This window comes from Neovison vison, chromosome X (assembly GCF_020171115.1).
Source record: "Neovison vison isolate M4711 chromosome X, ASM_NN_V1, whole genome shotgun sequence".
Lineage (NCBI taxonomy): Eukaryota > Metazoa > Chordata > Mammalia > Carnivora > Mustelidae > Neogale > Neogale vison.
Window position 1 is genome coordinate 120,220,525 of NC_058105.1, and position 12,183 is coordinate 120,232,707.

At 42.1% G+C, this 12,183-nt stretch overlaps 2 protein-coding genes across 4 annotated transcripts in view; both read left to right on the forward strand.

Annotated features, from left to right (window-relative positions):
* Positions 1-4,280, forward strand: part of PIR (pirin) — a 119,203-nt gene extending 114,923 nt beyond the window's left edge. The window contains exon 9 of the mRNA XM_044235144.1: positions 4,165-4,280. Within this exon, the coding sequence (XP_044091079.1) occupies positions 4,165-4,280 (116 nt within the window). The remainder of the gene's footprint in view (positions 1-4,164) is intronic.
* A 601-nt stretch (positions 4,281-4,881) lies between these two features.
* Positions 4,882-12,183, forward strand: part of VEGFD (vascular endothelial growth factor D) — a 40,540-nt gene continuing 33,238 nt past the window's right edge. For 2 of the 3 annotated variants that reach the window (XM_044235534.1, XM_044235535.1), the window contains exon 1: positions 4,883-5,425. In XM_044235534.1, the coding sequence (XP_044091469.1) occupies positions 5,336-5,425 (90 nt within the window). In that variant the 5' untranslated portion in view covers positions 4,883-5,335. Of the gene's footprint in view, positions 5,426-12,183 lie in introns of all 3 variants that reach the window. The other variant, XM_044235536.1, reaches the window with a different exon arrangement.

The following is a 12,183-nucleotide window of genomic DNA, read 5'->3' on the forward strand; positions in this document are numbered from 1 at the left end:
CCTACTCACTTCACTTTGTCTTGACTTCCTCATAATATTGTTGTTTTATTAAACGAAGAGCATCTAAAAACAGCTGGAATCCACCTTCATATTCATTTTTATTAAGAAATTTTTTGCCGACTTACTTAGATAAATGCCTATAAAACATGAGTCTACCTATGTGATTGTGCAGTTTGGCATGCCTTAATATCCCTTCATATCAGCTTGCCTTGCATGAATTCCCAGGTATACACAATGAGAAAAAAAGCCCAGCTGATTCATTTCAAGAACAACATACTGTTTTAAAAAGATTCTTTTTTTGTTCTACTAATAACTTCAGGGGAAAACATGAAGTTAATACTCTACCTAGCCGATAGCAGTTGACCTCCATTTTGCGTGCTTCAGTTTCCACTCCAAAGGTCCATGGTTCTTGTTGCCTTTCGTCTTGAATGAAGAGCGCTGAAATGGTTTGTTGTTCTAGAAGCCTGAAGACAGATCATAAAGGGTCATAATCTTTATTCATAGTGGCTAGAATTTAGGTGGGGAAAGGAAGTGTGGGATGTAAGTCTTTTGAGTTTGATAATCAGCTCTGCACTGAGGATGAGAAATGAGAGTCCGACCAGATTAGGTAACGGAAAGGGAGAGTCTGCTCGAGGGAGGGTCTGCTCGAGGCCACCGTCCATCTGTGTTATGGAAATCCTCTCTCCGAGGCTTAGGTCTTGAGAACACTGCATAACTAAGTCTTCACCTTCAAACTCAGATTAACCTGACAAGATAGATAAGTCCCTTGACATCTCAGTTAATGAAAGGTGCAAAGCATGTTATTTCGTTTGTTTATTGTAGTTTTTTGGGTTTTTGTTTGTTGGTTTGTTTTTGCTTACTTTTTAAACCCTAGAAAGTTTTTCTTTTACCCGTGTATGTTTAAAGACAGCCACAACCATCTCTTGGCTGTTTGGGAACCATACCAATTTAATGAACTAGCTGAGGACCTTGTTTTTCTTATCAGAGATTGTCCGTAATAATATGCTACAAATTAAGCATGGACCACCACAGAATGTTGAAATAGGAAATGTCCTTAACATCGATGTAGTCGTATCCCTTTTTGTAAATGAGGAAAATGAAATCAATATATTTTATTTATTTACATAACAGATAATTGGGTAGTATTTATCATTACTATGAAGGGTCAAAGTGCTTTCCATCTGTTACTTCATTTAATCTTCAGGACAAACTTATGAGGTTGATACTCTCATCCCCATTTTACAGATGAGGAAGTGGAGGTTCAGAGGTTCACTGGCTTGCCCACCACCACATAGCTGGATTCACAGTCAGGCTGTCTAATTTCCAGCCACCCTGCCCTTCTGCTTCTCACCGTGTTGCGGTGACCCCCGCTCTGTGGCTTCTCTGATGGGAAGTGATGATTAGTAGTGGAGCTGGGATACGAACCCTAGTCTTCTGCCCCCCCTGCTTTGTGCTCTCCACTGTACTAGGAGATTCTACCTAATGAGAGCTTGAACTCACACCATTTTTATTACTGGGGAGGGAGTGTAAAGATTTAACTAGAGAAAAGATGAAACCTGGAGTTTGAAAGAGTGTTTATGAAATAATTGATAACTATCAAATAAGTTTCTTGTTTATAACCCTTAAAGTTGATCAATTATAAAACATATGCTTTCTGGGGGGTATAATGTACAGCTTGATGATTACAGTTAATAATACGTAGAGCCTATTTGAAAGTTGCTAAGGGAATAGATCTTAAAAGTTCTCATCACCAGACTGCGGTGCCTGGATGGCTCAGTCAGTTAAGTGTTTGACTCTTGGTTTCGGCTCAGCTCATGATCTCAGGGTCATGAGATGGAACTCTGTATCGGGCTCTGCACTGGGCATGGAACCTGCTTAAGATTCTCCCTCTCCCTCTGCCCCTTCATCCCTCCCTGCCCTCACCCCCACCACACACACACTTAAAGTTCTCATCACAAAAAAAAAATCTGTAACTTTGTGTAGTGATGAATATTAACTAGACTTACCATGATGATCATTTTACAACATGTACAAATACCAACTCATTATGTTGTACATCTTGAGACTAATAAAATGTATGTCAATTATACCTTGATTAAAAAAAAGCAAATTTAGTGATCTACTATGCAAAAAAAGAACAAAAGGAAAAGAAAAACAAAACATGCTTTCTGGGTTTAGTTTTCTTCTTCATCTTAAGGATTTGATGAAACAAGCTTCCTCCGCTTGGCTTTGGAGGGCTCCAAACTTCCAGTGCTTCCTTTGTTTCCCAAAGTGTGGTCCACAGACCAGCAGTATCTGCGTGACCGGAAAAACAGTGAGAAATGCAGAGTTTCGGACTCCACTCTAGACCCCTGAAACAGAATATGCATTTCAATAAGATTCCCAGGTGGTCCACGTGCACATTAGAAATTGAGAAGAAGAACATCGTACTGTAGAAATGTGTCAAAATGGAAGCTGAGAAGTGCACCATTTTTTTCAGAAAAGTAATCAGGAGATGGGAGAGGTGCTTCTCAAATCTAAACTGTAGCAATATTATAACGTGCAAGAAGTTGGTCCTTGGCCCAGGATCTGCTCTCATTTTGAGTTCCATTTCCCTTTCTTCTGTGTGTCCTTTGGAAGCGGACATCTCCAAGGTGCCCTCTTGGATTGATTTTGCATATGAGCTCTCTATCGTCATTCTTTCCTACCTGACAGAGTCCAGTTCTCTGTCAGTTCTCTGTTAGATGAAATTTCTCTCATGAGCCCCAGATCCGTGTTTCCAACAACACACCCAGCACCCCTGCCAGGAAGCCATTGTTGTCTCTCCAGTTCCTTCCTGTCAGCATAGCCAGAGCTGGCCTTCTTCTTCTACCCACACCCTCCTGTGTCTGGGATCTCAGCAACCCTTAACAGTTGTACCATCTACTCAGCCTCCCAGGCCAGACCCCTTCTCTACCCTGGTGCCAGAGTCTGAAAAACTAGAAATCAGATCACGTTACTGTCTACTTAACCCTTCGGTGACTCTTGATCATCTGCAGAATTATGCCCAAACTTCTTCCCATAGACCGCACCCAAATCCCACAGAGGTCTGGCCTCTTCTGGCAAGGCAGGCCCCTCATTTCTTTTCTGCTTCAATCTCTCCTTCCAGCACTGTGCCCCTGTCCTTGGTTCTTCCACTTTTACCAAAACTCAAGCTCAAACCTAGGAATTAGACAAAGGCGCCAACAGGGTTTGACCCATGGACCAAATCTGCCCACTGCGTGTTTTTGTAAATAAAGTTTTATTGGAACACAGCCATCCCTATTCACTTTCATATGGTCTGTGTCTACTCTTACGCTTCAACAGAAGATTTGAGAAGTGGAGACAGACACTGTTTGACCCCCAAGATCTAAAATACATACTGTCTGGTCCTTTACAGAACAGGTTTGCCAACCCCTAGAGAATCCAAAACATGATGGTTTCTTGACTCAAAATGTTTGTAATCTTCTGTTTATGGCCATTGAGTTGCCGCTAATTTTCAAAAATGACTCAAACCCTTCATGTAAGCACACAGCCTTATTTGCCATGGACACATCCAAACTACGACATTGCCATTTCTTGGCATCAGATCGGTTCAGTTCTTGACATCGACTGCTGCTATCAAACTAACAACGATGGGAAATCTTAAAAGTTCCCACCATAAGGAAAAACAATTCTCTGTGTGTGGTGACAGCTGTTAACCAGACTTACTAGGCTGATCATTTTGCAGTATATACAAATATTAAATCATTACTTGTCCACCTGAAACTCCACCTGAAAATACAGCATAATGTTGCATGTTAATTACCCCTCAGTTAAAAAAAAAAAAAAAAGAAGGGGGGGAAGAAAAACCTCAGAACTCTCAAAATCCTTGTATCGGAACCAAGCCCAAGAATGTTTTGAATGAAGAGATTGCAACAGTGGCTGAGTGGGAGGCAATCATTTATCTGATTTGTTTATCTGAAGTCTGGTTTTTGTAATCCTTCACGATCCTAGTCAAGAAACTTGTATTACAGTCCTCAGGGACTGGACGCTGCGAAAAAAGCCTTTTACTGCTCACATATGCTTGGATTGGTTTCAAGTTAAGGACTCCAGAAATACATACCATTTCTAGTGATAAAATATTATTGTCAATCAGAACTTTGTGAACGTCTCTTTCTGCCGTAGGCCCATTTGTGATGAACACCAGTGAAGAGATTTCTCAGGCCATTCTTGATTTCAGAAATGCAAAAAATGGGTTTGAAAGAGCCAAAACCTGGAAATCAAAGATTGGAAACCAGTGAAGAGCCCAGGAGCAGATCTCCGGGCTTCCTAGAATTTTGCCAGTGGTGGCATCCGTCCGTTCAGCACATTCGAGTTTCCAGAGCTGACTGAGCCCATGCTTCTAATGAATTCTACCCTGAAGTGATAACACAGTTTTTATAGCAACGCACATGAGATATTTCCTGCTACATGCAAATAAACCTAATTGTTGCTTCTTTAAAAATCAGTGTTCTTCATTTTGATCTAAGTTATTAGGTTTCTGTTTTAAAAAATCATTTTTGTGTATTGTTTCCCTTTTTGTGTGTGTCTGGATGTTTTGTGATTTTTGCTCACGGGTGAGTTTTGTGAGCATATGTGATTGCTTTCTGCCTGTCCCTAGCAGTCAATGTGTGGGTATCTGAGGTCCCTTCCCAAGCAATGCAGTTTCCATGCAACGTTCATGCCTGTGCTCTGGGGTTTCACGTTACAGGTTATCTGCAGTAAAATAACAGCAGTCCTGACGGTTTGGAGTCAGTTTTCAAAACTGCCCTGCTATTGGTAGGGACACGACAGGATTACAGCCAAGACTTCCCTGCATTTTCTGCCAAAATCTCTGTCAGATTTCAGACACATGCTTCCGCAATCTCCCATAAGGGTTGTGAAAAAAGTTTGAATCCAGAATTGGGTTCCAGCCTTCTGCGGTGGCCACACCACCTCTTCACAAAGCAACTAGAACCTGGGGATAGGGTGGAGAGTTTGTTTGTTTGTTTGTTTGTTTGTTTTAATTTGCTGGATGTGAAGTGAATTGCGAGTGCTTTTTCATGTCAAGGGCAAGTCATATGCACCTCCTGATTATTTTTGGAGCATGAGAGCATTTAGATTTTTTTTTCAAGTCTCTCCCCACATAAGATTGAGCAAAAACGTTCCTTGACTAATTGAAGTCATTTCATTGGATTTTGATCACGACTGATTATTTGTGTTTTTCCATGTGTCTTGGGGTTTCGAACTTTCTTTCTGGAGAATGCCTTTTGAAACAGTTTGCTCTCGCTGCCTGATGTCAACTGCTTGGTAATCAGTGGATATTAAAATACTCAAAATGTACAGACAGTGGGCCGTGCTGAATGTTTTCATGATGTCTTCTCTGCAGTTGGTGCAGGGTTCCAGTTATGAACATGGACCAGTGAAGGTAGGTGCCTTAAGTTTTAGTGTGATGCAGAGTTTTCCTATGGCTTATACAGAGAACTTTCTTTCTTTGCCCCCGATTTTCCAGACAATATTAAAATACAGAACACTCCTAGTAGTGGACCAGAGATATCTTTCATTGGTTAATGAGTGTTCTGGTTCTTAAGCTTACTAAGATTCTTGCCATGCGTGTTGGAAAATGCTGTTGTTGTTGTTTTTTTAAATTTTGGAGCTGTAATAGAACATGAATGAGCCTTCTAGACACTTTTCAGATGGATAAGTTTTGCCTCCATTATATATGCAGATGGCACAGTGATTTTCTAATGAAGCACTGATTTGTTTTGTGACATGGATAACTGTGTGGGCCATTTATTCATGTTGTTTGTAAGCAGCAAATGTTAGTTTGGTTACTTTAGTTAATTTCTTTTGTAAATTGCAAAGTGCAGTACTTTATCCAGATGGTTTCTATCTGGTTTTCTAAAATACCCATTGCTACCATCTAGAAAAATGGTTTTTTGGAAATCGGTTTTGTTATTGTTGTTGTTGTTGTTGTTTTGCTTTTTAAAGTGTGTAAAATTCAACAGTAATTGAATTCTTGGTTCTTAACGGCAAGCGTCGGAACCAGACGAGTTGAGAGTAATGCAAAAGAATTATTTGGGTTGTTACTGGCTGAGCAATATTTCACCCAGTTTCATATATTTTGCAGATTAGACTGTTTTCTTCAGCTCTCTATTTTGAAAATGATTTGGATTTCATTGTTTTGATGGAAGAGATAGTAAATCGTTACCGATTTAGGAATTCCTGGCCGCAAAAGACAAATTAGACGTGAACTTGAGGTTTTGTAGGACATATATTTTCGGCAGGGGTGATAGCGCCCTCAACAGGAGAAGATTGGTCCTTGGGGTGAACACGTCTTCTCATTCCATGTGGAATGTGGATGTACATACGGTGCCTAAATAGACATACAGTTTGTAAAGGTTGAACACTGTGCTGGGGGACAGCCACCTTGAGTAGTCTGGCAGTCTACTCAGATCTTTCTTTAAAAAAAAAAGGAAGTCTGGCTTTTCAAATTCCAAATGCACTCCGGAGAACTCCCAGCCGTGCAGCCCTACCTCACTGCTGCCAGCCTTCCGGCTGCAGCTCAGTGCCAGATGGTGGGCAGAGACGAACCCACCGTTGAGCCTCAGTGACAGGGGGGAAAATTGGACTTGTTTGAAGCAAATAAGACTTCTCAGGCTGTTCAGCTTTTTTGAAGTCCACGAAACTCAGAAATCCTTCAGATGCACTGAGTTCATGGAAGCTTTCTTTTTCCCCCCAGCGTTATGCATAGATTTAAAAAATGTTTCCATTTGACTTTGAACGTCACTGCACTTGACAGTACAAGAGAAGATTTTGAATTGTTGGAAAGAAGGAGTATGTTTTAGGTTCTTACGCTCTTTTAAAGAACTCACACACCAAGAATTCTCTAGGGGTCCTGGGCACAGTGAGGTTTGAAGTGGTTCACATGTACTGATCACACATGAACTTATTTCTTGGGGCGGAGGAAGAAAGTGTGTGAATTTGCATGTGACAGAAGACATGACCTTCTACATGGAAGATGCAGCATCATTTGCTTAGTAATATACTATTAGTGTGGTTTTTTTTTTGTATATGTCTGAGTTTCATTTAAAAAGTGCAGCCACACACATGGAGCTTCCGTCCACCCAACCCCCAGCTAAATTAAATGTTTCCGATGTGAAGGGGCGGTGGGGGGGGTGCCTAGAGTAAACAGAAGTTTCGACAAAGATGAGACTGGACCTTGTGAGGGATGAGGAGCTGTACGGTATAGGTTATTAGGCTTTTCCTTTAACCCCTTTTTCTTAAGAGAAAATCTAAGATGGAATAACCTTCTTAACGTTCTTCTTGTTTAAAGGAGAATTTAGTATGGAAGCGTATTCAAGATGGTAATGAACATGGGGATATGAATTTATTCTTTTGCTTTTGGGGATAAAAATGTTCCATTTATTATTAGACATTTTCACGGTCCTTCTCAGTAGTAGGTCTGTGAGCCTGTTCTTCTCTCCATCCTCCTGTCTAGACACAGACCTGGCTGTTCCTAAATGGATCCATTCCTGTACAGTCCTCACTTTCTGTCCTTAAACATTGTCCTTGTCTTCGCTTTGACGAGCCTTGTCTCTACCCTAATCGTATAAGTCTGTGAATATTTTTTCTGCAACAACCACGCATCGAGACACTGATACCCTAGACGATTGTACTTAATGCCACTTTAGGGTGAGGCATCCTATTTTCTTTAGGCTTGCCACCTGTATTTAGGAGAGCTGTTTAGGGTCGGCAGTGCATGGACTTTGTGGACTGAGATAGTTCTGTTTGACAATCTCAACTCAAATCTGCACATGCTATTTAGCTGCTAAGTTTCTCAATCTAAGCAGAACACATTTTCTTCTAGAAACAAGGTTAACCCAGTGCCTGATCTTGGCTCACTAATAGAATCAGATTAACCATCTAGATGTGGGATTTATTGGTGTCTGTTTTCTCCAGCTTTTATTCTACAGCTGGGATAGTCCTGTAAATTTGCACAGGATGTGCACTTTCCAACTCTAGGAAGCTTTACATAAACTCACTTCTGTCTGTGACAGCCCTGAGTCCCATAGTGTTGACATTTTGGACATTTGGTAATAAATACCTACAATTTTCACTGTCCAGTCATTCACACTGACTGTCTGGCCAGCACTATTTTGGTTTACTTGATAAGCAGTTCCTGTCATGGGGAATCCTGGCATCTCCTTTAGCACTCCTATGAAGCCAGCCTCCCTAAATCTTTTCAGCATCACTGATGCAGACATATCACTAGAGTGATATCACTAGAGGAACTCCAGGTTATGATAGGCTTTCCCAACTCTTTTCTGGCAAAACTGGTTTCCTTCTCCTCCACACTACCTTATAGCCCCATCCTTCTTCATTGGTGGATGAATGTTGCTGGGGGTTGGAGTCATTCAAACTGTATGTCATACCAAGACCCACTGGAATGTGGGGTACCTCTTAACTTTCATGAGCAGTCCCATGGCTGACAAGACTTTGTAAGCCTGGTGTCACGTGCCTTTTCCTGACATCCACTCTAGAGCGAACTGAATAACAAGAACTGAGTGCATCTTGCATATTTCACTTCAGGAAGTGGACCCTCCATTCCCCTCCCTCTTTTCACATCCTAAGTCCCACACCTGGAAGCCCATTGACTGTTGCTAATCACATGGCCTACTGAGTTCTTGTTCACTTTTCGATCAGGCACAGTCCTTGGCACAAAAGACATTTGAAATGTTTTCTATGAACTTCTTTACTTACGACCCCGTGGCTAAATGGGCTGAACTGCTTGCTTCTATACACAGATCTGTTGTACCTCTACTCAGTCACCCTGAATGGTGGTTGAAGCTTTCATATCTCCGTAGCATATTATTGGTATTCAGGATACAGTCGAACACCCCCTGTATCTTATGTCTTCCTTGTGTGACTTTTTTTTTTTTTTTAATTTTAAAAATCCTGATTTGGACTTGTGGATGAGCCTGTACTGTAGACCCCTACGAGTGCTAGGAAAAACAATATCAGTAATGCTAAATGTTGAACAAGTTCCATTATGGAACTCCCTTCTGGGAGCAGCTTATAAAAGATAGTTTATGGAGCAAAAATACAGTGTTCAGACACATGAACGCTTCCACGTAGAACCTGATGTGATAAGATCTGGAACTCCTGGGCACATGTATCATCACCACAGTTGGCTCGAGGTTCTAGAGAAATCGGGACACACATGAGAGCAACCTTGTTTCTGAGCACATTTCTAAACCTAAGTCTTTCCTACCACTCGAGATTAGCAGTGAGGATGGAAAACTACAGGTAATTGACAATGTGATTGAGATGCATGGAGAGGAGACCTTTCTTTTTAGGTGGCTTGCATGTGAAGTCCACTTTTGTCTCTCTTGCCACTAGTTCTTATAATCTCTACCAAGACATTAGGACATTATAAAACCAAGACACATTGAGGCCTCCCCGCATGTCGTGAAAGCTGTGACCGATCATCACATCCCAGTTGGTAAAGGATCTCCTTTGCTTCTCATTAGGACTTAACCGTGGTTGACAGTGCATTCACTGAATGTTGAGCCCGTACTATGTCTGGGCACTGGTCTCAGTGCTGGAAACGCAACAGGAAAGAGGACAGTGTTTTGACTTTCATGGAACTTACATTCCAATGGCGGGGAGAGGCAGGCAGTAGCAAATCTAGAACGTGGAGTATCTCAAGGTGGTCCCATGGAGAAAATCAAGCAGGAGGAGGAGACACAGAGTGATGGGTGGGAGAGACTTACCAGGTCTGATTTCACTTGTGCAGAGCCCTGAAGGAAGTGAGGTGGCTGGGACAACCATTGAGCACTGGTCTTGGGGGGGGGCGTGGAAAGTGACTTGGGTGTTTGGGTTGTAGCTCCAGTGGAGGTGGAATTAGAGGCAGAGGCCAGAGCCACAGTTGTTGAGGTTGGAGAAGTAGCCAGGGCAGATCATACAGGATGTGGCTGTGTTCTAGTAAAACTTTATGGATTCTGAAATTCGAATTCCATATCACTTTCATACATCATGAAATAATCCTTATCTTCTCTTCGTTTGTTTCAACCATTTAATATTACTAAAAATAATCCTTAGCTCACAAACGATAGTGAAATGGGCTGTACGCTGGATGTGGCCTGTGGGTCATAGTTTGCCAACCCTGATCTATATCATTACATGATTTTATCCTCTGCAGTCTGTTTACTGGTACCCGACATTTTTTATTGGTGTCTAAGTTTAGTGTTTTGTCATCCTCTGCTAGAAGGAAAGTTTTTTAACAATAGGGACTTTTTTCTTTTTTTCTTTCTCTCCTCCTTTGTTTTTTGTTTTAAGAAGTTGCTTATGCTCTATGGCACTGGGCATGCGCCGCTGCTCCAACCGCAGCCAGAGTTCCTTTGCCCACGAGGCAGCCACATCCTTCATACCCCCTGCAGGGTACCCTGAGTCCGGGGAAACTGCAGTGCATGCTACCCGGTCTCGGTCACCTAGTACAAAGCCTGTAAGAGAATAGATACTAACAAGTGTGTGTGGACAGACTGATGGACAAGGCCTCTGAGATTTTGACATACCCAGATTACAGACTGCCACATTAAATCATCTCCAACGTCTCCTCTCATCGTAGCTTGTCTGATTTCTGTTGTTTACATTCAGAAGCATTTTTGATAAGGCAGTTGATTGACCATGTGCCATCGTCCTCTGGGGATTAGAGAGGGGTCAGATGACGGTATCAAAGAACACTGCAGTGTCCTTATAGCCACAGGCCCTCCAGTAAGGTGTTCACTCCTAGGAGCCAGTTACAGAAGGATGTCCCCTTCACCCATTTTCTAGCCTTAGTGGTCACAGAAAGAGAGGCAGGGAAAACTGCATTGGGCCACATGGCAGATCTGGATAAAACACAGACACCTTGAAGATTTCCTTCATCTTTGGGATTCCTGAGAAGTGCTGTCATGTTTCCATGTGGTGATTTGTGGGGATGTGGTAGATTATGGCAAAACACTCTGGTTCAGTACTTTGTCAGTCAGCATCAGCCAGGGTATGCTGCAAAAACAAGCACCCCCCACATCGTGGTGACACAGAAACAGGTTTATTTATTTCTCCTACCGCAGAACCATCTGGGTTAGTTCAGGGTCATCACTAACTCGGGATGAAACTGGCTGAACATCCACATTTTGAATGTCATCAATCTCTGTGACAGAGCAGGAGAGCCCCCGGAGAGTTCTGCTTTGGCAATTAAATATTCTGGCCTGGCAGTGACCCATGTCACTTCTGGTCACATCGAACCACACTCCATCGAACCACAAGGGGCCAGGAAGTGCGCAATCCTTCCATGTGCTCAGAAGAGAGAGCTGGAAATATTTGGTGAACAGGATAAATGACTAGAAGCCCAGATCTGATTGCTTCTAAATGTTTTTGAACATGTCTTTGAGATGGGAAACAACCATGGTTGGCTACTCAGGTAGAGTTGCTGAAGGAAGACACTCAAGTTTATTTCTGCTGTTCAAGAGTCGGCTTCTTGTCCCTGGAGAAAGAACAGCTGTACATTTCAGTTCAGTAAGTATTTGTGGAATGTCTGCTGTGTGCCAGGCACATGAGTGGAAATGATATTTTTATGAAATAAAGATGTCTTAGTTATTTTCATGTCCTTACCAATGACTGAGGAGTTCAGTTGTGGCCTGCAGGAAGGATAATTTTAAGACCTGGAACTTTAGGTAATAATGTCAATTTTTAGGAGTCTTTTTTTGGTTGTTGTTCATTGTTACCTAAACAATCATAGCAGTCACATGTTTGACAAAAGTACTGCTTTTCTGAAGTCTAGGTTTGGTGAAAATTGTTTCTGGAGAGAGAGAAATGACATTTGCGGGATACAGGCATGACAAATATTTTGTTGCTGCTTACGGTTCCGTTCTGGAGAGAGTTAGGAAGGGTGTAATTTTGACTAGGTGAATGCCCTGAATTCGTCCTAAATTAAGATTCCCCCAAAAGGAGAATGGGCTGAAAAAGTAAAAGTAGACTTTGCAGTGGTGTGTGTGGTTCATAACTACACCCTCACAGCAAGACTGGGGATCACTGGGCATCTTCGATGGTGCAGAGGATATTGGCAAGGAAGAGGAGAGCCATGGATGTTGACGTGGGACCACTGCATCTTTGGAAGAAGGGAAAAGGGGGATACACTGGACT